Here is a 26,300-nt window from a genome sequence, read left to right on the forward strand (position 1 = left end):
CTTGGAGCTGAATGTGACACTCCTAATGTAAAGTTAAAAAACAACAACCCTGAGTTCTTAAAATACACAGAAAGCTTCACCGTTTTTTTTACCAGAGCTGCACGATTGCAAACTCTACATGTTTTTTCTTGTGAACAACATGTAGATCAGAAGGCTTCATTAGCTTTCACAGAGCTGCCTCACTTCAGTTGTTTAAAATACATTTGTCATGATTGTACACGCACAAAAAGAAAGTACATTAGCACCCTTGATTATACAATAATGGTGTTTATATTTGTCCTGCATGTCTGTATTTTAAGAATTACTGTTTTAAATTTCTAAAATATAAAAGAAAAGTCACTAAACTGTAGAACAAAGTTTCATTTGGAAGTGATAAAAACTGTCTCTAGTTGAGATCAATTGAGATGTTTTTTAAAGCTCATTTCTTCTTTTAGAGGAGGCATGCTCTGCGCTGCTACTGCCAGGCCATGCAGGTGTACAAAGATAGGGGCTGGTCTTTGGCAGAGGATCACATCAACTTTACTATTGGTCGTCAGTCGTTCACCCTCTGCCAGCCAGAGAACGCCGTCACTGCTTTCAGGCAGATTCTGATCAACGACAGCAGACAGATCGCCGCACAGCAGGGTGCCTTTCTTCGAGAGTATCTTTACGTTTACAAGGTAATGTCCTCATTTTACATGCCTGTAAACATGCAGGTGTCTGATTGTGTGAAACTTCATAAAGAGGACATATTATGAAAAATCCACTTTTGCAGTTTTTTGATCACAAATTAGGTAACTTGAGTGTGCACCGGCACACAAAATGTGAAATAAAACCATCCAGTTGTTTGTGGTCTGTGTAAGTGTTATAACACGGAGAAAAATGCTCTTTCAAATTTTTAAAGTTTGTGATGTCACAAGCTAAATCTGGGAAAAAAAATACCCTCCTCTCTGCTGTCAACTTCATTCTTGAGCTCCACCCCAAACCTGATGAAAACTTTTTTGAAAGTCCACCATTGTTTTTCTCGCTATCAAAGAGTGAAGGTGCGTTAGCACCAAACACGACTGTAGCGACTGCAGTCACTTCAATTGTGATGAGTCTTTTAAACATAGTGGTGCTTTTTGGTCACTCCATTACTTTATCGCTCCAACTGCGTGCGTGTGTGGAACCGGGTGAAAGGGGAGAACGAGGGGCTCATCACTTCTCCGGCCGTATGTTTACAGCACTTATCATTAACAGCCCTGTTTTTATGGTTTAAATGATCAACTTACGGAGTTACTAAAGGATGAGTTCACTCAGAATGTAGGCTTATTAAAGAAGTTGACCGTCTTGAAACATCAATTATATTTACTCACCCAGTGTCATCACAGCAGACTCGAAGACAAGTCAAGAAAAGAAATCTCAAGTTATTTTTTTTTGTTTTTAAGAGTTTGAAGAATGCAAATGAAGTCAGCCTCCCACAGCTGCCCCTGCCGTGCATCCAAAGCTCAGCAACGCGGGTTTACTTTGGACCTGAGCGCCGCCTCGCAGAAGGTAAAACACTCATTGCAACAAAAATCTCTTCTTCAATCCCCAGTGATAACTCATCTGTCAGCAAGACTATCTCTTATGACATTACTGAATGAGAGTGACTGACATTCTCACGTTCTCCTACAAGGAACAACGCTAATGGAACAAACAGGGTGTGTGATGGGTGAACGCTTCCTGCTGGACTCTCCCTTAATTTCTCACTGATCTGATATGTGCAGGAGAAAAGCAAGCAGCCACCCACGTGTCGTTGGATCAGGAGTACGACCAGGATGTGTCGGCCATTTGGTGTCATCTAGAGGAGCAACTTGTTGCTGCTGCCAACAGAGGGATTGTTCCGGCAAACTTCAGGCCTACACAGTGCTGCCTAAATAAGCACACAGACAACTTGCGCCACCCACTGGCTGTTGTGGAAGGTAAGCTAAGAAATGCTAGCTTGGCTTCCAGAACGGCCCGGCCCCTCTGTTTATGGCTGGGCTGCTGTGTGGGGATCAGGAGGGTGTGGTCGGGCATGGCATGGATCTCTGGGGGCGTGGAGGGGTGTTGCTGGGGGCTCTCTTTGCGGGGTCTCTCCAGCAGCAGAACTTAAAGTCTATTCTGAGGCTGAGTGGGAGACAAACTGGACTAATGTACTCTGACCTCTTTATTCTGGACCAGCTGTAGATGTTTGATGAAGACCAATACAATTGTTGAGTCTGCTGGAGATCAAAGCATGGAGCAGCTTCTCCTGATCTTTCTGAGTCATTAAACCTTGCACTCTGGTGATCTTCTTTAGGTGGTAGAAGTTTTTGGGATCGATTTCATCTGACAGCTGCATGTCAGATCTAAGTCCATCAGAACACCAAGGTTTGGGATAGGGCTGGGCAAGAAATCGATTTAATTGATTTATCAAATTTGTAGATAAAAACAATTTTTATTTTGCAAATTCGAGTTAAAAAAAAAAAAAATTCGATTTAATTAGTTTTTTCCTTTTTTTTTTCCACCACAGTTTTTTTGGACTTTTTCGCATTCCATCCTTGTGGGTTACCGTAGCACGATGTGAGCCAGACCCCTCTGTGTTTACATTTGTTTACCCTTAGAGTAGGCTATATGTATGCCACTTGCCTTCCTATCACAGTTTATGTCTGTCTTCACAGAGCCAATCATTGTGGAAGTGACATTTAGCAACCCTTTGAAAGTTTCTCTGGCTTTGTCTAAACTCTCCCTCCTCTGGAGATTCGGAGAAGAAGAAGCTTCATCAGAAGGATTAACAGAAGTAACCAACAAGAGTGAAGAGACTGCCACACATGAGGAGAATCCTGCACAAGAAGTGAGGAACTTTGCCAAAGTTACTGACTTGTTTATGGAGAGAATTTGATTGTAATGCACAGTTATCCTATCTGTCAGATAAAAGAAGAGATTGCCACCACAGAAATAATCCAAGAATTTTCTCTGGCCCCAGAGGAGACTAAAGTGGTAAGAGCGTTGAACAAAGCCTAAGTCTAAAGGGAACCCACCGGGAGCAACTCACAGCACAGACACAGGCAGCAAATGCACAAAATTACCCCCAAAACACACAGAATTAACTGAAAAATATATAAAACAAATAATTGCCAAATAACTCATAACAGACTACAAAACAACAACCAAAATACACAAATGACAGAGAAATATACAAAACGACAACAGGCATACACTAATGGCCCTTACTATGAAGCTGGATTTTTTTTTTTATACCGCACTAACTTCCGGGGTGTATTCCATATGTGCTGTACTACGACGTTGGTTAACCTCTTACCGGGTGGATCACCATGGTAATTTAGGCTGAACGGCTAACCTGGTCAGGTCTAGGTTAAGATGTGTATCATCTGATCCAGTATAAAGCCCCGCCTCTGAACCAATCGGTTTTCTTGAAAAACCACCTGCCCAATAATGGGCAGGTCATTCTGTGGACTGTTTAATCATAAATATCATGCTTTTTATGATTAAATAGCCCTCATGGAATAAAGGCTTTTTACCTACGGTCTCTCCGAGTGCCTCAGATCTTTTTGAAACTCTGAGTTATTATAGTGTCTTAGATCACTGAAAGTTATTGATACCTTGTGTGAATTCTTGTCAAACTGTCTACTCTTCAATTGCAAACCATATTTATTACATGAACCACAGACGAATAGTTAAGTGTAAACATTTATTAATCAAACAAGTTAAACCTATTTACACAAACAAACTAAAAAAGTGTTACGCTCACTAAGCTAAGGATAAATGCTCGTGTATATAAAAATATTAAAAAGAGAAAGCTTAGTGTAAGAAAGAGAAACAAATGTAATTGTTTGTGTGTGTGGGAGCTATTGTGAGATCAGCATGAAGATGAGAAGCTATCAGTACTTTAGGCCGAATTGGAATTTGAAGTTTAGAGTACCTTGAGTTCCGATGGAAGAGATTGTAGCTTGTCTGGATCCGGAAAGCGTTATTGTGGACCACATAGTGCGTCATACTTTATGCGGGTATAAGCATTTACCATAGGTCGATGTCCTTGCGGCAACCAATCAGATGGATTTGGGTGGTTGTGTGCTTGTGGTTGGTTCATGCGCGTGTTCTGTGGGTGTGTAGGAAAAACTTATTTGGTAAAAAAAGACGTTTGAATATAACTCAGAACAGTCAGATTATAACAGTTAAATCAAGAGAGGTTCATAGATCATATTCTTCTGGTCAGTTTAAGACTAAACACCATATTACTGTACTGCTTGCAATGTTACTGAGAAATAACCTTAAGAGCACTTAAACCGTACTTTACTGTATGTAACCTTACTTTGGGATTTTTGTATTTCCTGTGAATTAAGGCAGTTAATGGAAACGGTGCAGGAGGAATACATTTCAACTTTGCATTAAAAATTTGTGTCCACTTTTAAAGCGTGTATTGAAAGCAGAGTGTACCTGCCTTAGTCCGTGACAAGCAGGGGGGAGATTAAGTGTTAGGTCGTAAATTTCTGGATGCATTTTTGGTCTCAGTCAGTGAAAGAAAGGAGGTGTTAAGGCAAAGGGTTAGATTCACAGTTCCTGTAGTGAAAGGGGGCGTTGTGGTATCTGTAAACAGGTCACAGACTTTGTCTCCTACACAGTGTTGTTTTTAGTATGAATTATGGATTTTAATTCTTCATATTTTAAATAAATATTCCTCATTGTGATGTAGGTTGCGCTGCATGGTTCCTCTGTGTTTGGTGACTGCAGTCCCCGCCCCTTTTATGGGAGCACGCATGCTGCCAGGTTGAAATTACCTAGGTTAGGTAAACATGTTGATAACCTGCTTTGTAGAACAGCTGCTCTGTGATTGAGAATGTTTGGGTAAGTGAAGCTAACGGAGAGATATCAGGATATATTTATTCAGCTTGATAGTACAGCCCACTTTGACACCAAAAACACACTAAGCAATACATTTAGGTGCCAAATAACACAAAAAATATGGTGTTTATTCTAAATGCTGACATGAATGTTGATAATGTGAGCCTCAGATCAGATACAATCACATTTTTGTGTTCCTGTTGTGATAAAAGTTTCCCATCACTGCATTAGAATATCTTAACTTTTGCACTACGTATGCTATAGAAAAAGTCCCAAAATGCAGTGGGTAAAGATTTTGTTCAGGAAATAGAGTCCAGGCTTTAAATGTGTTTGATTTAAAAAAAATAAAAATAAATAAATTTTTAAAAAAAAGGAGTTATTATTCTCTAACACTCTTGGTGTCAGGCCCGGCTCAGGCTGCTGCCCCACAGAACGGGTCATCTGAACATTGTGGGCGTGGTCTATAATCTGGCAGGAGGCTCTACAGAAGAAACCTCTGAAGGTAAATGCACATACTTCTCGTCATGAACATCATATGTGATTTTCTTAGTTTTTTTTTTTAACCAAAAAGGAAAAGTGTTGGACAGTGTGTGACACAGTCCCAAAGCGGGTGAACAGATCCACTGTGTGTCATCCTTCCTGCAGGTGTGCACACATCAGATATTATTGTACGCGGAAGACAGGATTTCAACATCCAGGGCCCACGACTCAATGTGACCAAAGAGGACAAGATGCTGGTTCGACATGGTCCAGACAGACGATTGGACCTCCTCATAACACCTCCCATGCCGCTGATGGAGGTAAAAACATTCTCTGCATTAGGGGTGTGATAAAAAATTAATTTCACGATATATTACGATTTTTTTTTTTGGGTGCCGATTTTAAATCTATTTTTCTTTTTTTTTGGATATTTAATCAATATTTTTGTGTATTTCTGCAATACTTCGGGTGCACGGTGGCTTAGTGGTTAGCACGTCGACCTCACAGCAAGAAGGTCCTGGGTTCACTGGGTTCAAGCCCTGGGGTGGACACTTGGGTCCTTTCTGTGTGGAGTTTGCGTGTTCTCCCCGTGCTGCATGGGTTTTCTCTGGGTGCTCCGGCTTCCTCCTACAATCCAAAAACATGACTGTTAGGTTGATTGGAGTCTCTAAATTGCCCATAAGAGTGAATGAGCGAGTGAGTGGTTGTCTGTTTATGTCACCCTGCGATGGACTGGCGCCCTGTTCAGGGTGTACCCCCGCCCAGCTCCCAATGAGAGCCAGAAATTGGCACCGGCAGACCCCCGCGACCCTGATAAACGGGAATTAGCGGGTTTGAAGATGGATGGATGGATTTGTGCAATACTTCAGTGGTGGTTGCAATGCTTTCAATGTGTTGCAATAGTTATTTGATGCACTTGGTTTTATGATGGCAGTGTGTAATGCCTGCAATATTTATGTATGCCGACATTTGATTTTCACATAATCTGTTCAGATCAGTGCTTAAACTGATACAATAGGATAATTTATTTTTTCTTATTTTTGTGCATTATCAGTAACTCAGGGTGATTTATCCTTAATGTTCTCACTTTAAGTTGTTACAATGCCGTCATTATGTTGTAATGGTTACTTTGAGACTTCTACACAGTAGTTTCAGTGAAAAGAAACTTGTCGCACTTTATTTTATGATGGCAGTGTGTAGCAAAAACACTAATAATAAATAATATATAGGATGTTTTGAAGTAAATAGTTTTGACTCAATTTATCCTCTGAATGTTCAATATCTTCTGATGAACATATACAGCAACTTGATTTTTCATCTCTACGTTTAATTTTGATATTGGCTGGATAGAGTATTGCAATAATGTCATATTGTGACCCACGTATCGCGATACGTATCGTATTGCAACATCTTTGCCAATACTCACCCCTACTCTACATGTTTGTAAAACGGCTCCTAAACTGCACCGAGCAGTGAATATCCACGCTGTGTGCAGGACTCATGCAGGAGGTCATCCATTAGATACATTCATACATTCATACAAGAACATGGAGCCCTGCACAGTAACCACCAATATTTCCTCCAACAGACACTTTGATGCCCGCCCGGCAGTACCCACTGTTTGATTTCCCCTCTCTCTCTCTTTTTTTTTCTTTCTCTCTCTCTCTCTCTCTCTCTGTGTGTCAGGTGTTCTTCCTGCAGTTTCCCACTGCCTTGCTGTGTGGTGAAATCCGTAAGGCCTACGTGGAGTTCAGTAATGTCAGTGCTGTTGCTCTTAGCGGTCTGCGGGTGGCGTCCACACATCCGGAGTTTTTCACCTTCGGCAGCGAGGCCACGACCCCCATGACACCCCTCAGCCCGACCGCTGCTGAGAACAACTCATCTTATCAAACTGTAGCCACACCCCCTCAGCAGGGCTGCGTCACGTCGGATGTGCTGCTTTCGGCCGAGGATTCTGCCCACCCGTCAGCCGTGATGGACATTCCCATCAAAGGCGGCATACTAAAACCAGGGGAGTCAACCCAGCTGCCCCTGTGGCTCCGAGGCCTCGACACTGACGGAGTTCATGAAATCAACTTTCTCTTCTACTACGAGAGCTCAGAGAAGAGCTGCAGGATCAGGTGATGAGAAGAAATGGGCTTTGAATGAATGTCTGCACCTGGGAGGAACAGAATTCATCAGCTGTTTCCAAACTTAGAGAAACTTGCTGCATCGTGTAAATCCCATCAGGTCAATGTGACTCAAACATTGAGCTTTTCTCTTTCTTTTATCTTTGTTGCTGGTTTCTGAGGCCTGCTCACTTTTGTTTACATCACTTTCAAATAGTTGAAGATCTAAAAATGTGAGCTTTAGTTATCTCATTGTTGACAACATGTAAGTGATAAGTTTCAATCTAAAAACTCACACAAACTCTACCCTGTTACACCGCATGTGATGTTAATGTTATTAGTCGATTGTCAAAAGTATTTTCTATCAAACCTACACAACTGATCACACCAGGACTGTGATCCTGTTGTAGGTCTATTGTGACCAATCACCAGTTGAGATATAATTATTTCTGTTGCTGTTAAACTGTTGAATTACTTTACAATCGTTAGATGTGTAAGTCAACACTTGGTGACATCCTCCCTAATTCACGTTCTCTATATTCTGTGCAGTCACCGAGTGTTACGTCACACAGTGTTTATCTGTGCCAGTCGCTCCCTCAGCGTCCAGGCGTCGGCCTGCCGCAGCAGCATTCCCCGCCATGACAGCGAGGAGGACGAGGACAGCAGAGGGACGCTGGTGTTTGTGGATTTGGAGAACATCAACACTGTGAGCAACACTTCTTCTTTAGTCCTGCAGAACAACATCTCACCGCTCCAACTGTTGGTCTTTCCTCCTCCCCTCAGAGTGAAGGCGGCGTGCGGGAGTTTAACATCGTTCAGGTATCCAGCAGTAGCCCACAGTGGCGCCTCCACAAGTACATCAACCCCAAGAACGATATAGGTGCGTCTGCTCACTGTGGAAAAACATGCCTCTGTGCCTTTGAATGATTTCTCATTGGTCGATCGTTCCTCCTCAGACTGTAAACTGGGCAGCAGAGAAAGAGCTAAGCTGTGTTTTCGGGCCACACAATGCAAACCTCAACAAGGTACCAAATGTGGAGAAAATCATCCTGACTATGTGTTCTGAATGGGATTATTGGTTCTGACAAGGCTATGTGTCATTGGCAGCTTCCCTGGACTCCATACAGAAATATACTTTTGCTGATCTCAGTCTGGGAAACGAACGGGTAAGTGAAACCAATCCTCCCTTTATAAACCTTAATTCAGTTTCACTATCATCTCATATCAGGTTGAATACTTATCAGCAGTGACACACATGATTTGACTACTTTAATGTTTAGATTTTTAGGATTTTGGATGGATTTTCAATGATCACCTGTTCATTGATACAAAGTGGCCTAACCCTGATTTCATGATTGTGTTTATCTTTGGATGACTTCATGGTTTGTGAATGGGATGGACATCAAACGTTTGTCTCTCTACATAAAGAAGCTTCATCTCCGAGCAAAGTTCTAAAACTAATATTAATACATCAATCTATCAGGAAATATCTAAGCTCGATGGTTTCTTAAATGTGTAATATTTGAATTTTTTTTTTTTTTTTTAAATGTAACTGCAAACATACAGCTGTGATGTTTCTTAAATGAGGCTTATGATGGCACAAACGGAAGCAGAAAGTTTAGATTTCTTATAAATGGGTGCGTGCGTGTTCGTTGCTCCGCCTCCTTCTGTCTTTTTTCAGATCGTCAGTTCCTCCACACCATGTAGAGACTTCTTCTTTCGCTGCTGTCGGACCTCAGCCTCTCAGCAAGACGCTGCAGCATCATCCAAGCTCTCCTCCAAAGACAAGTGTGTGGTTTCCGGGAACAGAGCATCCGACATCATTGATATCGCCAAGAAGTGTAATGAGTTGGACCTCAACATAATCGTCATCTGGAAGGTAAGCACTTCCTTTAGAAAAGCAAAGCACTTCTAAACATGAAGAGTTGTTGTCACAAAATGCTTTTGTGCTCCCACATTGTTCTATTTGAGTCTATTCTATAGACTTTCCTCTTTCCCCTCTTATTTATAGATGTACAGTAGGTTTAACTCTGCATCGTTACTCTTCATTCATTGAAATCTGAACATTTCAAACTTAAACTGTTCCTAAGCTAATGTAAGGCCCTGTAAAATCTGCGTTAACGGAATCGCGGACGTAATCACGGAATCGACCAATGAAAACAGTTAAACGCAGAAATGGACAGAACCGGCATGAAACGGCGTCACCATGAGGATAATTACGTTTTTTTCAACCTCCGCAAAGGTCTTAAAGTCAGTCCACTGTCACCTTCAACTGTGAGGTGAGTGACAGACCCGCCCACCAGCTCATGTGTGTATGAGTATGCCTCTGCTGCACATAATAACAACAGCTGCAGCATGGTTAGCTTAGCATGTTGGCAGTTCAGCAGTTTTACACAAAAAAATAAGAGCAAAGGATTACACCATCGCGTATGCAGCATTTGAAGCCAAATAGCCAGTGGTCCACTGAGAGCGCTTATTTGTGAAAAGAGCAAAGCTACTGCAAGGTAAATAATGGAGTTCACAGCTTTGATTTGAAGAAAAATCTTCCACTAATGAACAAGTGACTGCAATAAATGTGAGAACAACTAACCTATGCCATGTTCATTCTCTCATTACTTAAATGTTACACATGCTGCACTTTATTACTTCTGTAGAAAAATTTGTCTTATAGCTTTTGTCCTGTCAGCCGTTTTTAGATTAATATTTTTATACTGTATTTAAATATCCACAAAGCTGATGCATTTGGAATTTTTTTTGTTTTTTTATTCACAAGGAAACTTAAAACTCAGGACACTTTATTGGAGCTTTATGATATTTTGTTAATTTGTCCTGTAGAGTATTATTATATCACCTACCCCAAACCCTGTGATTTTCTTTATTTGTACATAAAGCTGTGCTTTATTTTTGGCAAAGAGCTCCAACAGGTCTGCAGTGTAACCTACTGGACACGTTTATTTATTTTTTAAAATGTGAAAAATGAAAGACTAAAGGCAGTGATATAATTTGAGATAACAACCTAATGTGCAGTTAAAACAACACATTTGTATTGTTTCACAGGTATTGTTCAATATTTTACAATTAAATAAGATTGGAACATTCAAGGTATTCAAAAAATTGTGATCGGCCAAAATTAGTATAGGCCGGTCAGGATTTTTAAAAATCGTTGATTGGTCAGAAAATTGCAATTAGTGCACTACGAATCCGTGTGTCTGTCCATTTATTTTGTTTAATCTTTGTTTGGAATTATGTCATCAGGATAATTTACATTAGGTTAATTTAAATTAAGTTGATCGAAACTTAAATAATAAACCTGCTCAGATTCAATAAACTATTGATTCCTGAGGGGCAATTGGGTGTCATTAATGCTGCTCTGATACATATTTATATGACATAAATAATTAAAAAGGAGCACTGAGAATGATCCATGTCACTATATTACTTTTTTTTTTATTAGTCGCCCCGCCTGGGGGCCGGCAGGGCAACTTGCAGCGTCTCCTTGTGCCCTAGGCGGCTGGGGATGTGGTCATCGTCCCTGGGAGGGATACTCCCTGTGCTGCTTCTATTCCGGTTCCTTCCGGCCTGGGGTCCGGTCCCTGCTGGCTCTGGGCCAGCCGGCGGGCGCCCGTCTGCTGCCCGTTCAACACGGCTCTCGCCGTCTGCTGGGCGTGGTCCTTGGCTCCTCTGCTGGGGTCTTGGACGGGGTGCTGTCTGGGCCCTCCCCTTAGGGGTTGGAGGGTTGGGTGGGGGGGTGGTCTCTGACCATCCATTTATAAAGATAAATTGTGTGTAAATATGTGATATTTTCACAAAACATGTATGTGAGGATATTTTCAGTGTCCGATTGCAATGTATGCTTGATTTTGTTATATAGTATATACGATATCGCCATTTCTGTTTGAGGAAGTGAGTTCTGTATTTTCCGTTCATTTTCCATGATTCACAAATTCGGAGACGCTATGATTCATTTGTTAAAGAGTAACGCAACCCCAAACCCACTTTTTTCTGCTGAATACAAATGTATTTAGGTATGAAGTAGTGCTGTTGATTGATCTTGATCCAACTCTCAACATTTTAGTCAAGGTATTTCAATTTGGCATGTTTTGTTGTAAAATGTCAGAATGACTGCCCTCTATGGCTTGAAATCAGAATCAGAAGACTTTATTTATCCCCGAGGGGCAATTCAGTTTGCAGTAGTGGGTTGGGTTGCAGCAAGGGACGGAACATTACACACACATTCATATTTCATCTTGTCAGTCAGTCACTGTGCAGGAGGAAAAATAAATAAATAAAAAACAGACAACCATGAAGTAGCTACAGCAGTTATAACATTGCGATAAAGTGCAATAGTGCTGATAAATAAATAAAAATAGATGCAACCCTAAAAAGCAGTAAATGAGACACTTCTCATTTGGCCCTCTCATTAGTATTTAAAAGCTTGATGGCAGCAGGAATAGAAGAATTTGCATATCTATTTGTCTTCCTGCTGGGAGTGAGATAGCGCCTCCCAGAGGGCGTCAGGGTGAACCTCTGATTAAGAACATGATGTGGATGGCCAATTATGTTCTTTGCTTTTTGGAGCCCCTCCCTGCTCCATAGAGAGTGCAAATCGGGAATCTGCACACACATGATCCTGGCACAAGTTTTTACTATGTTGGACAGGCTATTTTTGTCTTTCACAGACAATCCATAAAATCAACACATGAATGAAAAGGTTAAAATACTCTCAATAAAGGAATGATAAAAAGCACATAAAATAGGTTTAGATACGTTAAAAGAGTTCAGTTTCCGCAGCAGGTAGATGTGCTGTTGGCCTTTCTTTGCAATAGCCTCAGTGTGTTTTTCAAATTTGAGTTTGGAGTCAAATATTGTGCCCAGGTATTTGTAGGTGTCCACCATTTCCACCTTTTCACCATTAATGATGCTGGCTTAATGCTTTGGTGGGATCTTCCTGAAGTCGATGATCATTTCTTTAGTTTTTGTTATATTCAGTTCCAAATATTTGTCACCACACCATGTGACAAAGTAAGACAGGGCACTACCATGGCCTGCTTCAGTGCCCTGTAAAAAAGACAGAAGAGTACTGTTGTCTGAGAACTTATTCAGATATCTGCCCTCCTGGTTGGCTCTGCACGGGTCCGTATACATAATGTAAAGCAGAGGCAACAGGACACGGCCCTGGGTTGAACCAGTACTGGAGGAGACACAATCTAAAAATTGGCCATTCACTAAAATCCGTTGAGCTCTGTCAGTTAGAAAGTTTAAAAGCAACAATAAAATCTGCTCAGGGAGGTTAAAATACGATGATAAATGTTCAATTAAAATATGTGGTTGCATTTTATTAAAAGCAGAGGAATAATCTGCAAATACAATTCTGGCATGGGACTGAGTTTTTTCTAAATGTTCATATGTTTTATCCAAAAGAAAAATTTTGGCGTCATCCACATCCACTTTCCTGCCTGGTATGCGAACTGCAAGGGATCAAGTTTGCTGTCAGTCATGTCAAGAATGATTTCTTTGAGAATTTTTTCAAGATTTTTCATTACAAGGGATGTCAGAGCTATGGGCCTGAATTCTTTCAGCTCTTTGGGCCGTTTAGATTTAGGCAAGGGGATGATGTTTGAGGTTTTCCACAGTTTAGGGATAAATCCACCGTTAAGCAAAGTTGAAACCGGTTTGTGAACACCCCACTCAGCTGTTCAGCGCAGTAGCGCAGTGTCCTCCCACAGATTAAATCAGGGCCATTCACTTTTCTGAACTGTTTGGAGACACTTTCCTGAGTTATCACCAGGTTATTTTCCTTTTTATGTGCTATGTTTCAATCTCTCCCTTCTGGTAGGAGGTTTCGGTCCATCAGGACCAGAACCTCCAGACACAAAAACAGCTTCTTTCCCTCTGCCACCATCCACATGAACACACCCCAAGTCACCCACTGAACCCCCCCCCCCACCACCTCCACCAGCTTGATACCTGCTGCACTGTATATATATATTTATATTTATATTTATCCTATTTATCCTTTATTCTCTATCTATTTTTTATTTATCCCTCATCCTTTATATTTATCATTATTATTATTATTATTGTTGCTGGGTTGTTCTTTGTTGTTTTGTTTTTATTTCTTTTATTTCTTTTTGTTGCTTGTTTTGTGCACCAACCACCAAGTCAAATTCCTTGTACTGTCCTCAAAACTGTACATGGCAAATAAAACATTTCTGATTCTGATTCTAGAAGATTTTTAAGATGTGAACCGTTTTCATATAGGTACGTACTTTCAAACATACAGAAGAATAAGTTAAAAGCATTAGGGAGATCACTGTCATTAATACCCTTTATACTGATAAGCTGTTTGGGCTTACAGTCAGAATGGTTAAGCGATGCCATGGATTTCATGCCTTTCCAGGCTGCTCTAAGATCACCCTCAGCAAACTGGTTTTCAATTTTCTCTTTGTACTTTGCTTTTGCTTTCTGTATTTAATTCTTAACTTCCTTTGTGACAGCCTTTATTTCAAAAGATCACCAGAGAAGAAAACTATTATTAGGATACAAAATCACTCTTTTAGTTTGAACTTCTGAGTCTGTGATATAAATATATAAGTGATATATATAATATATAATTGATATAAGAAGAGATGGTATCTGTCAGTTCATCCATATTGTCACATGTATTAAAGAAGCAGTCCCAGTTAGTACACTCCAAAAAGGCCTGGAGACTGACTTTACTCTCCTCAGTCCACACTTTAACCATCTTTTCCTCCTTCTTCAAGCGCCTAAAGGACGGCTCATATACAGGGACTAAATACACGCTGCTATGATAGGATGCGCCGTAGGATGACTTGTACGCACCCGGTACGGAATCATAGCAGAGATCTAGCGTAGTGTTCCTGTGCGTGGTTGGACGTGACGTACTGCTCACAAGCTCTGAGCGTTATGTCCTGAGTACAGTGGTTAAAATGACATATAATAAACTTTGGCGACTAGTCCATGCTTTTGTTACCTCTAGACTGGATTATTGTAACTCTCTTTTAGCAGGCTGCCCGAGCAAGTCGTTTAAGACACTTCAGCTGGTTCAAAATGCTGCAGCACGTGTACTGACTAAAACTAGGAGAAGAGATCACATTACTCCTGTATTAGCCTCTCTGCATTGGCTTCCCATAAAATATAGAATAGAATTCAAGATTCTTCTTCTCACTTATAAAGCCCTAAATGGACAGGCACCAGTCTATCTCAAGGAGCTTGTAGTGCCATACAATCCCCCCAGAACACTACGCTCTCAAAATGCTGGACTACTCGTTGTTCCATTTGTCTCTAAAAGTAGTATAGGAGGAAGAGCTTTCAGTTATCAGGCCCCACTTCTCTGGAACCATCTACCAACCACGGTTCGGGGTGCAGACACCCTCTCTACCTTTAAGGTTAGGCTCAAAACATTCCTCTTTGGTAAAGCTTTTAGTTAGGAACCAGCTCATAGCTCATAATTAAGATGCAATAGGCATAGACTGCCGGGGGGGGGTCTGGCATGCTCGGTTGGAGAGAGGTTGGAGAGGGCGTTAAGAGAGAGGTCATTTAGGTTAGAGAGGGACCGGAGAGGGTCCCATTCCTCTCTCAAACACTCCCTCTATGTCTGCTTCTTCCCTTGTGTGTTTGCTCCTGTACTCCTTCTGGCTTTTGTCTTGCAGGTCCGTGGGATCCTCAGTGTGGAGTTACAGAGTCTCAACAACTCTGTCTCCACCCTTTCCTCTGCACACACCCAACACAGCATAACGTGGATGGCTGTTCATCATAGGAATGGGATCCACACAAGGTTCCTGCTGCTTAACAGAAGGTTTTCCTTGCCGCCATGATGAATTCATGTTGGGTGTGGGATACATATGTATGTGTATATACGTATATATGCATATGTGTGTATCCATAAAATGAAGAGTCCGTCCTTAAGACTGCTCTACTGTAAAGTGCCTTGAGATACCATTGGTTATGATTTGGCGCTATACAAATAAAGATTGATTGATTGATTGATTGATTGACTCCGGGCTAATTGTGTCCAGTGTATGCATGATGTCAGCGATCAGCTGAGAAGCTGCTGTCACATTGGCATGCGGATGAATATACACGAGTGTATAAAAAAAGTTGATGAAAGTCACAAGGAAGGTAAAAGGGGCGAAGAGAGATTGACAACAGCTCAATGTCCGCAGTACATATTCTCTCCCGAATCACCATAGTGTTGCAGTACCTTGGATTTATGTAAAAGCACACACCCTCTGGTTGCCTTGGGCTTCCGATTCAGACGTATAGGGACATCAAATGCGGTCAAAGACTATCCGGAGTCTTGATTCTCTTCCGACAGCCACGTTTCGGTAAAAGCAAGCACACAGGTAAAAGGGGCGACGAGAGATTGACAACAGCTCAATGTCCGCAGTGCATATTCTCTCCCGAATCACCACAGTGTTGCAGTACTTTGGATTTATGTAAAAGCACACACCCTCTGGTTGCCTTGGGGTTCCGATTCAGATGTATAGGGACATCAAATGCGGTCAAAGACGATCCGGAGTCTTGATTCTCTTCCGACAGCCACGTTTCGGTAAAAGCAAGTACACAAGTGTCCTTAAACTCCCTTTTAAACTTGGTATGAGTCTCCAACTCATCGATCTTGTTCCCGATGGACTGAACGTTTGACAGCAGGACGGAGGGAAGGGGGGGAACTTGCGACGATGGTCGAGCCGAAACGTCTTTAATCGCTGGTGAAAGCCGCCTCTCCTTCCTCTTCGATGTTTAGGCCTTTGTCCTGGTCTACAGAGTTCCGTAGCAATGTTTGATGGTACGATGCCGTATGGATAGGAGGAAGTCTGGACTGTGAATGATACGACAGCAGACATCCAGCTCACCAGCATGGCAGTAGATGTCAAAAAAGACCAAAAACATGCATAGAAGCCAGTAGATCTTCAGGTTGTTTGTCTACATCCTGAGCATTGACAGTCCCAACAGTTGCTCATAAAAAATACACAAGATACAGGTATACTTGCTGCAAGCAACACACACTCTCTGTAGGGTCTCACTCTCAGGAGTGTCCTATTCCGGCTATTACAATTACATCCGGCTTATTGACTGAGAACAAGGTCATTTGATGTTTTGGGACTATCTTGCATCACAAACAAGCACTGTTAGCCCCGCCCCTTTTATAAAAACTAGCACCTATTGGCTCTGCAATCTGTGGTGAGTAGGTTGGATTGAGAGAAGAGTGAATATAGGTACAGTATATCGAGTAATGAGTAGCTTGTTAACATGGCATAGATTATTCATTGGAGATTTTATAGTATAGACTGGGTGTGTCTCAACTGCTCCAGAACTCAGGAGCCCCGCCCATAATCAAGGGATTTTCTGAATTCCCCTCCTAGTGGCAGGTCATAAGAAAACAGGGGTTTAGTTACTCTTTAACAAAAAGGATTTAACACAGGTAGAATAAAGTCTTCTGATTGCAGTCTGTGTGCAGTGGTTTTTATGAAACACTCCTATGTGTTTTTGTTTGTATTTCAGAGCCTGACAATGTTTGTAATTGTGTATTTTTGCAGGCTTACGTGGTTGAGGACAATAAACAGTTAATCCTGGAGGGTCAGCTTCATGTGGCTCTGCAGACGATTGGCAAAGAAGCCAGCTCTGTGATAAACAAAGAGGTGACACACACACACACACACACACACACACACACACACACACACACACACACACACAGTTGTAACCCCTCCTTTGAGACTCATAAAGGGGACAAAAATCAGAATCAGGTTTCAATTTACTGTAATGCAACAGTTTTGTTTCCAGTGTTCTTGAGTTGACTTTTTGAATTACAGTGGGGCAAAAAAACTATTTAGTCAGCCACCAATTGTGCAAGTTCTCCCACTTAAAAAGATGAGAGAAGCCTGTAATTTTCATCATAGGTATACCTCAACTATGAGAGACAAAATGAGAGAAAAAAATCCAGAAAATCACATTGTAGGATTTTAATTAATTTATGTGTAAATTATGGTGGAAAGTAAGCATTTGGTCAATATACTTTGTAATACTTTTTGTCAATGACAGAGGTTAAACTTTTTCTGTAAGTCTTCACACACTGTTGCTGGTATTTTGGCCCATTCCTCCATGCAGATCTGTTCTAGAGCAGTGATGTTTTGGGGCTGTCGCTGGGCAACACGGATTTTCAACTCCCTCCAAAGATTTTCTATGGGGTTAAGATCTGGAGACTGGCTAGGCCACTCCAGGACCTTTAAATGCTTCTTGCGAAGCCACTCCTTTTGTTGCCCGGGTGGTGTGTTTGGGATCATTGTCGTGCTGAAAGACACAGCCAGCCACGTTTAATCTTCAATGCCTTTGCTGATGAAAGGAGGTTTTCGCTCAAAATCTCGCGATATATGTGAGTCATTCTTTCCTTTACACGGATCAGTTATCCTGGTGCCTTTGCAGAGAAACAGTCCCAAAGCATGATGTTACCACCCTCATGTTTTACAGTAGGTATGGTGTTCTTTGGAAGCAACTCAGCATTCTTTCTCCTGCAAACACGACGAGTTGAGTTTTTACCAAAAAGTTCTATTTTGAACATTCGCCCAATCTTCTTCTGGATCATCCAAATGTTCTCTAGCAAACTTCAGACGGGCCCGGACATGTACTGGCTTAAGCAAGGGGACACGTCTGGCACTGCAGGATTTGAGTCCCTGGCAGCGTAGTGTGTTACTGATGATAGCCTTTGTTAATTTGGTCCCAGCTCTCTGCAGGTCATTCACTAGGTCCCTCCGTGTTGTTCTGGGATTTTTTCTTATCGTTCTTGTGATCATTTTGACCCCACGGAGTGAGATTTTGCATGGAGCCCCAGATCGAGGAAGATTATCAGTGGTCTTATATGTCTTTCATTTTCTAATAATTGCTCCCACAGTTGATTTCTTCACACCAAGATGCTTACCTATTGCAGATTCAGTCTTCCTAGCCTGGTGCAGGTCTACAATTTTGTTTCTGATGTCCTTTGACAGCTCTTTGGTCTTGGCCATAGTGGAGTTTGGAGTGTGACTGTTTGAGGTTGTGGACAGGTGTCTTTTATACTGATAACGAGTTCAAACTGGTGCCATTAATACAGGTAATGAGTGGAGGACAGAGGAGCCTCTTAACTCACTCAGTGCCATTGACAAGATATCTCATCATTTCAAATCCAAACGCTCAGTGCCATTGACGAGACAACTTGTCATTTGCATTTTTTCATGGGGATTACTAGAAAACACCCTGGCGGAGGTCCCTCATCAATATCTAAGCTGTGGGGTGTTGTAGTGACCAACTGTGTCCTGAAGATGGCAGCAGTGCACCTTTAGATGAGAGATTAGCCACTGATGCTACCCAGCAAAGCAGGAAGAAGCAGGAAAAAGTGAGATTATGGCACTACAAAGTGATATTGTGAAGTATCCAGCAGCTCACAACACCACATACTAACATAGAACATGTGTGGACCTGAGTGGATTATTGATAATGGGATCGTGAGATAAAACCATCAACTAACCGGGCCAAACGGGTCATCCATGCATGTCGGGAGGAGGGGGGAGGAGGGGTGGTGTCGAGGTGGGTACAAAATACCCCCAGCCTGTGAGCCAGATAGCAAAATAATAGGAGGTAGCAGTGCACCTTTGGATGAGAGATCATCCATGCTCCACAGAGCTCAGAGGGAGAAAGGAAAGGCGTTTACGAGACAGAAAATGGTGCTACTTACAGAGTTGACGTTCCCAGCAGCGCACACTCTGACCAGAGCAAGTGTGTAATTCATGGATAATGTGGTGATTGTGAGATAAAACCATAAAAAAACGGGGCAAGCAGTGACACTCTGTATGTCCGGGAGGAAGAGGAAGTTGCGTGTGTGCAGACTGACGGGAGAGAAAGTTGGAGGAACGTCAAAATACAGTAAGAAATCAATTCAACTCTGACCCAGATAGATAAATAATAATAATTTTGCCATCAAAAATATATATAAGGAAACAATGTTCAGATGTTAGAGTTGTCACTAAAGCAAAAAAAAAATAGCTTTAAAGTCATTGACAGGGTTTTTTTTTTTACAAAAAGGCTTTTTTCTCAGCTTTTTGATCTGAAGCTGAAGATTTGTGTAAAACATGCTCTATTCAACGGCTGATTACAAAAGAACAAAACGAGCAAGAAACAAATGGTTTTTTTTTTGATGAAAGTAGAGGCTTCAATCTTTCAGAATCTGGTGTCATATTTCAGCTAGTCAGTAGAAAATATTCTGTGGGTCTTTAAAATCAGTCAAAATGCTCAAAAACGGCAGGCACTGCGGGAGGTAGAAAATCTGATAATGGCTGGCACTGAATGAGTTAAAAAAGAAGTTACAGGTCTGTGAGAGCCAGAAATCTTGCTTGTTTGTAGGTGAGCAAATAATTATTTTACCGAGGGATTTACCAATTAATTCATTAAATATCCTACAATGTGATTTTCTGATTTTTTTTTTTCTTATTTTCTCTAATAGTTGCGGTATACCTATGATGAAAATTACAGGCCTCTCTCATCTTTTTAAGTGGATGAACTTGCACAATTGGTGGCTGACTAAATACTTTTTTTGCCCTACTGTATATAAGCAGCAGATGTAGATACTGAATATTAGTTACTGATTATTTCACATTTTCTTTTTTTTTTCCAAAGGAACAGAAAATGTTTGGGAAGCACTGCATTAAATGTTGTTTTACATTTGTTCATCTGATCTCAGGTGTAAGTGTGTACAGGTGTGTGAGAGATCATTATGGTGTGCCTGTCTTTTTAAGTATGTTTGTGCATTGAGGAAACGGGGAAGGTGTGTGTGTTATTTGTCTGTCCTTCATGTTCAGTCTGAGTCCAGCTGTAATTGTTTGTCATCAGCGTTCTAAGTTTTGTTAGTTGTGTGAGTCGGAGTCAGTTCTGCGTTGTCATAAGTTTGTATGCAGCCTGTCTTTCTTAATCAGTGTTTCCAACCTTTTCTGTTGTGTACCCCTGAGCCTCTCTTCAAATGAAAAGTACCTCTTTCACTTAAATTATTCCATCTTGTTGTATTTACATGTTGTTTACATGTTTGCCTCTGACTCTCTTCTGCAGCGAGAGCAACTGTGGCTTATACACGTTAACTTATACACTTTACTCTGATTTAAAACAGAGTTTGGTTTTTTTTGTCATTTCCAGCGTGTACATATCTGCTTTCCCCCTGATATTCTGTGACTAAATATCGTCGTCTTCTGACTGGGGGTTTCCACTGGATATGTCTCCGCTGCGCCACGGCACCCATCCAGTTTTTTCCCGCTGTCCGTCGTCCGGTAATCCCCACTGGTTGCGTTTTGAGTGCGCCACGGTGCACTCCGGTTGGACGACTGTGACGTCACAAGACAGTGCAGTTCTCACGATATTTATATAATCGCGCAAGAACGCACTTAAGAGTTATATGTTATAAATGCAACAATAAACAGATAAACAGGTCAGTGTTCCTAACGAAGGTTTACAAGAAGGTTGGACTTTCTGGATTTGTCATAGCCAAAAGAGAAGAGATAAAACTGCACCAGTAAAACATGAACTAAATCAAAGTTGCTCTACTTTACAGTGCAGTTACAGTATGAGAAGAAACAATATAGTGAATGTGATTTTGTTTTTACACATTATGACGTTTTGGTGGTGTAGTTACTTGAAATATAATCTGAAGTATTTTATTTTGAAAAGTAACGCGATATTTTATCGCGGAATATGTGCTTAATTTCCTGTTTAGCTTCATTTGCTCTGTGCTAATTGATGCGTCGTGCTCCGGTGTCCACCAGAAATAGAAGCCCTGCATATATCTGCTGGAGGGCACCGGACTGTAGGAGCTGGGAAGGAGCAGATACACAGCGTAGCGGACCCGGTGGAAATTAACACATAGACTAAAATCAGGTGGCGCGGCGTTGACATAACGCAGCAGAGCCGCGTCCAGTGGAAATTGGGGGTGAGATGTGATTCGTAAAACTAAGTAATTAACTTTTTCCAGGTGTGCATTCATACATGTTTAATATTCAGGAAGATATTGGCTTAAATTTTTGGTAGTTTCGATACGATTTGTGTCCTGATACATAGGTCACGATACGATACATACCGAATATTGCGATTTTCTTTTAAAAATCAACTAATCAGTAAATGTGTACATCTTCATAAGAACATTATGTATGAAATATATTTTATTGGCATATTTTGCACTCAAAACATGTGCCAACAGCTTAAACAAAAAAATAACATACAGTCTCCCTGTGGCTTTTAAACCAACTTTGACTTTAATGCAACATGACTTTAGTGCAACATTTCTTTAGTGCAACATGTCTTTAGTGCTACTTAAATGAGGTATATGCCTAGAACAACAAATAAATGCAGAAAGTTAAATAAAATTATATATTTCTTTCATTTTATCAAGTGCAAAACCAAATCAAAGTTCTACTCTGTCAATACAGAGTGAAAATAGTGTAGACAGGCCTGACCAAGTATGTCATTAACAACATGCTGCAACTACACAGCCATGTTTTTTTTAACTGTTAACAAAATTCTTCTTTTACAAATTGAAACTAGAACTAAAATGTACTCCTCCTCCTCTTCTTCTTCTTTTCCTTCGCCTGCTTTAGGTTCTGACATGCTACATGTAGCAAAGGCGCATGACTGCCCCCGCAGGTCACAAATAGAAGTTTGAAAAAAAAATTATAAAAAATAAATAAAAAAATCTTGCGAGACAGATTTTTAACGCGACGAGAAATCTTGTTGAGTTTAATCTCGCGAGATCTTGTGACACAAAATCTCATCACACCCCAACTCATTAGGAAAGATTTTGTAGAAAAATAAAGCAACTTTATTATTTTTTCCTTTTGCTGTGTAGGTGGAAAGACTAAAAACTGTCTCATGGGCACATACAGTGGTTATGAATATACTCATTATGTTAAAAATATGTTTTCAGGAAGCTCAGGAGATGGTTCTTCTTAAGTTTAAATCAGAACCGCCGCCTCCTGTCATTCAGCCGCCTGCAGAGCTCTCACACCTGATCAAAACCAACCTTCATCACCCGGAAACCTTCACACACCACTTTGCTCAGCACAGGTGAGAATTTCACAGCATGTAGAATTCAGCTTTCAATGAAATGTGGAATTTCTTATTCATTTTAACTGCAATGGGAGTTAATGTCATTTGATCTGAACATTTAAACAAAATTATACAAAAACAACTAACAAGCAATTATGAAAAAAAAAACAGTTCATAAATGAGTGGGCAGAACTATAGACGTATTTAATCTGAACCCTTTTCCATCATCAATAATTCTAACTTGTAACTTCCCATCACAATGTAAAATAATAAATTACAATTATTATTGTAATTATGATTATCTATGCATTGACATGTACACAAATTAATAAATCACAAAATCAATATTCAAACGCCCTCTTCCTTTCAGCTCCCTGTTCCTGACGTTTAAACACTTTGTTTGGACTTGTCCATTGAAACTCTAACAGTTTGACTCCACAAACAGAAAGGCTAAAACCTTTTCTTGTAGTTTGCACAAAGCGAGACCTCCCAGCTGGTGGCTCTGTGGCCTCTTTTCAGTTTTAAACAGAAAGTTTCAGGCTGTTTAAAACAAGCAAGTTTAATTTTTAGCAGCTTTCAGTGACATCTGCTTTGATTTGAAGGCACAATCGACCACTTTTGGTCTCGGGTTGCTCATCAAAGTGCTACAAGTTCATCTATTTGCTTGACAATAGATGCCAACCCTTTTTCTTTACAATAGTCTTTAAACTGTTGTACTCCCCACTGCTTAAAGTCATTAATATTCATAATAGCTCTGATCTCTGCCATTGGAGTTGTGCATCCCATAATGCATTGCAGCTAAGATGTGGGAAAGGACTCAAACAATGACTTCAAACCTACATTTTTATAGTTAATATCTGCTTTGAATAAAGGCTCCATGTGTAAGATGTAGAAAAACAGTGCTGAAGCTTCTCTAAGGCTGATGTCGGTTGTTAGTGGTTAGTTTGGAGGACAGATGGCTCTAGGTCATCCTAAAGGTTTCCTATCAGAGGAAAGAGGGAATGTATGTTTTTTTTTTACCTTTACTTAACCAGGAAAGTCTCATTGAGATTAATATTTTCTTTTCCAAGAGAGTCCTGGAAGCAATTAGGTGCACAGGACTTACTCAAAGTCCCACAGTGATGGCTCACAGGGAATTTGAACCTTGTAACCTTCCGGTTACAAGCCCACTTCTGTAACCACTGCCCCACATGTGTGGTCTCACTCTGACGCTCCGTGTGTTCCAGCCTCTGTTTGGTGCCCGTCTCTCTCACCTTGTCCAACTGCTCCATGGCTCATGTGGACGCAATCATTGACCTGAGACACTACAGCAGGTATGTGCTGAACACACAGTGAACAAATGCAGCTTCTATAATAGAAACCATCTCAACAGATCAGAAACCAGCCTATACAGAAAAGTTGCTGACTAATTAAACAGACAGTGTGGGCTGATCCACGCTCGCTCTGTCTACAGTGGAACTATCTTTACACAAATATGGTCGCAGAGCAAAGGCAACAATATAAGAGGTTGAAAGTGTTTGTTTTGTTTTTTTAAATAAAAGGTAAAGTAACTCCAGTAACACTTTATTTGAATTTGTATGCATAGGGCTGTCATTAGCATGAACAATGTGTCATGACTGCTGTCATTAAGTGTTGTTTGCTTAATTATGACAGCTTTGGAGCTATGTTGGCATTTTCTGAGTTAGGTGGAGGGATCTAGTACGGTTAAAGCAAGGGTCACTAACCTTTCTGAAACTGTGAGCTACTTCAAAGGTACTGAATAAAAGGCTACCGGTTTGATACACTGTATACATTACTAACTTTTAACGTTTGTACAGTTTAACAATTTAGTATTTTTTAAAAAGCACATCATTTCACAATCTGCTGCTTTTTTAACAAAATCCCGTCTGCAACACCTAAATTTGTCCCAATGTTTTAGTGAAAATAAACATTTTAAAGATGGTTAATTTAATACAAAAATGTATCAAGTGCAGCAGTATTGAACTCTGCTAAAGCTCTGACTACATTTGTCACCTGTATTCATATTTGAGTTTGAAACCTCAGATTTTAGACAGAGCTCATTGGTCACTAGAGCGCCTGAGGGCCCCTCTTGTGGTCGATGCAGGCTACCTGGTGCCCGCGAGCACCATGTTGGTGACCCTGGGTTGGGGATAACGGATGACACACTTCATGACACTTTATTCATGCTAATGAGAGGTGTCATGTCATAATAACGACGGTGAAAGGTCATCCTTATGTATAAAACTTCAAATAAAGTGTTATTGTAACAACTTGTAGTAACCAAGGCCTGGAGGCTGTGCTCGGTCCGACTGGAGGAAAGAACCAAGGGCCCACTGATAGAACAGAAACCCTGAGGTCAAGGCGGAATAAAACCTCCTGCTCAAAGTCAAAACCTTTAGCAGCTGCTACATGTTGTACCCTCTGGGCACTTGTTGAAATGAAAAGCTTGTTTCTTTATTCCCTTTCTCCAGCTCTGAGACCCAGGAGGTGCACAGCTCGTTTGCGTGGGTGGGTCAGAGTCAGTACAAGCTGCAGCTGAAGCCTCAGGAGGTGATGTGTCTGTCCCTGCAGGCCTGCTTCCTTCAGGCCGGAGTCTACAACCTCAGCACTCCCCGAGTCTTCGCTAAGCCAACTGAACATGGCGCAATGAGCGAGACCAGTCAGCAGACAGCAGGCCCCGCCCTCATCATCATTAACAGCTCCTGATTGGATCACACCAGGCCACACTTGGATTAGAGGAGACACAGCTTTTCTCTTTGTGTTAAATCACAGAAAGATTTGTTTATACAAACTACAGTAGAATGAGGAACTGATGTTGGTTTTCTAACCATTGAGGACTCTCTCTACCAAACCAGCTCAACACTGGGAGCCTTACTGGTTTGAGACATACACAGTGTGGTTAGCACTGAGAGTCTTTACAAACATCTGCACACTTATCTTCAACTTAAGACTTCAAATCCACCCTCATCATCCAGTCAAGCTGCCCCTTCCTTTTAAAATCACTTTGAGACTTTATTTCCACATCCACAGTTCTTAAAGAAAAAGGAGAAGAAGAGCAGCTCACTGACCGCCTGCTGAAGGGAAACAGCTCAACCTGGACTCGTCCATTCCACTTGTTTTTTCAGGAGATTGTCTTTAACCTTTCCTCTGTTCAGCCTCAGATAAATTACGGTATAACACTTGTATGCAGTTGTAAAGGTTGGCTGTCTGAGAGTAATATAATACATTTCTGTCCAGAGAAAAATTAAATGTAACTATTGATATTGATAAATGATTGGCAGTGTAATGGTTGTTCTCTGTATATTACTTACACACGTGAAGAAGATAACTGCACTCCATGAAGGCCAAGCAGCTGCTGATTTTAAAAGTGAGCGTGTTCTAAGGGTAGGGCAACTGTCGACTCCAAATTTAGTTTATTAAATTAATTTACTCAAACCATGATAAAGCTGTTATTAAATCAGTGATATTCAACATGTGGCTTTTTATGTCTTAATTGAGTTATTATTCCCCTGGAAAACCTTAAAAGTGGGAAACTTTTTAACCTCCTTTAACCTTTTTCTTTGGCCCTTTTGCAACTTCCTTTATCCCATTTTTGCCTCTTTTCCTAAAAGTTTGACACTTTTTTAACTTCCTTTTGACAATAAATATCCCTTTTTCCTAATTTTTGTCAATTTTTGCAAGATCTTTTTGACACTTATTCATTCTTTTTTTTCTCATTTCTTTAACCAGTTTTTGCCACTTTTCATCAAATAAGGTACCTTTGGCCCAAAAATAACACTCGTTTCTTTTTTTCCCTACATTTTTTTGCTC

General features: G+C 40.9%; 1 protein-coding gene across 2 annotated transcripts in view; it reads left to right on the forward strand.

Moving 5' to 3' along the window:
• The window catches only part of trappc8 (trafficking protein particle complex subunit 8), a 48,433-nt gene extending 22,472 nt beyond the window's left edge, over nucleotides 1–25,961 (forward strand). Inside the window, exons 14-30 of one of the 2 annotated variants that reach the window (XM_028444132.1) lie at nucleotides 435–659; nucleotides 1,407–1,512; nucleotides 1,728–1,922; nucleotides 2,643–2,815; nucleotides 2,893–2,961; nucleotides 5,230–5,326; nucleotides 5,470–5,624; nucleotides 6,991–7,424; nucleotides 7,962–8,118; nucleotides 8,196–8,292; nucleotides 8,369–8,437; nucleotides 8,520–8,578; nucleotides 9,094–9,291; nucleotides 16,973–17,074; nucleotides 22,369–22,508; nucleotides 23,717–23,803; nucleotides 24,962–25,961. In XM_028444132.1, the coding sequence (XP_028299933.1) occupies nucleotides 435–659; nucleotides 1,407–1,512; nucleotides 1,728–1,922; nucleotides 2,643–2,815; nucleotides 2,893–2,961; nucleotides 5,230–5,326; nucleotides 5,470–5,624; nucleotides 6,991–7,424; nucleotides 7,962–8,118; nucleotides 8,196–8,292; nucleotides 8,369–8,437; nucleotides 8,520–8,578; nucleotides 9,094–9,291; nucleotides 16,973–17,074; nucleotides 22,369–22,508; nucleotides 23,717–23,803; nucleotides 24,962–25,196 (2,598 nt within the window). In that variant the 3' untranslated portion in view covers nucleotides 25,197–25,961. The remainder of the gene's footprint in view (nucleotides 1–434; nucleotides 660–1,406; nucleotides 1,513–1,727; nucleotides 1,923–2,642; nucleotides 2,816–2,892; nucleotides 2,962–5,229; nucleotides 5,327–5,469; nucleotides 5,625–6,990; nucleotides 7,425–7,961; nucleotides 8,119–8,195; nucleotides 8,293–8,368; nucleotides 8,438–8,519; nucleotides 8,579–9,093; nucleotides 9,292–16,972; nucleotides 17,075–22,368; nucleotides 22,509–23,716; nucleotides 23,804–24,961) is intronic. The other variant, XM_028444133.1, reaches the window with a different exon arrangement.
• The last annotated feature ends 339 nt before the right edge of the window (nucleotides 25,962–26,300 follow it).

This window comes from Gouania willdenowi, chromosome 4, assembly GCF_900634775.1.
Source record: "Gouania willdenowi chromosome 4, fGouWil2.1, whole genome shotgun sequence".
Classification (NCBI taxonomy): Eukaryota; Metazoa; Chordata; class Actinopteri; order Blenniiformes; family Gobiesocidae; genus Gouania; species Gouania willdenowi.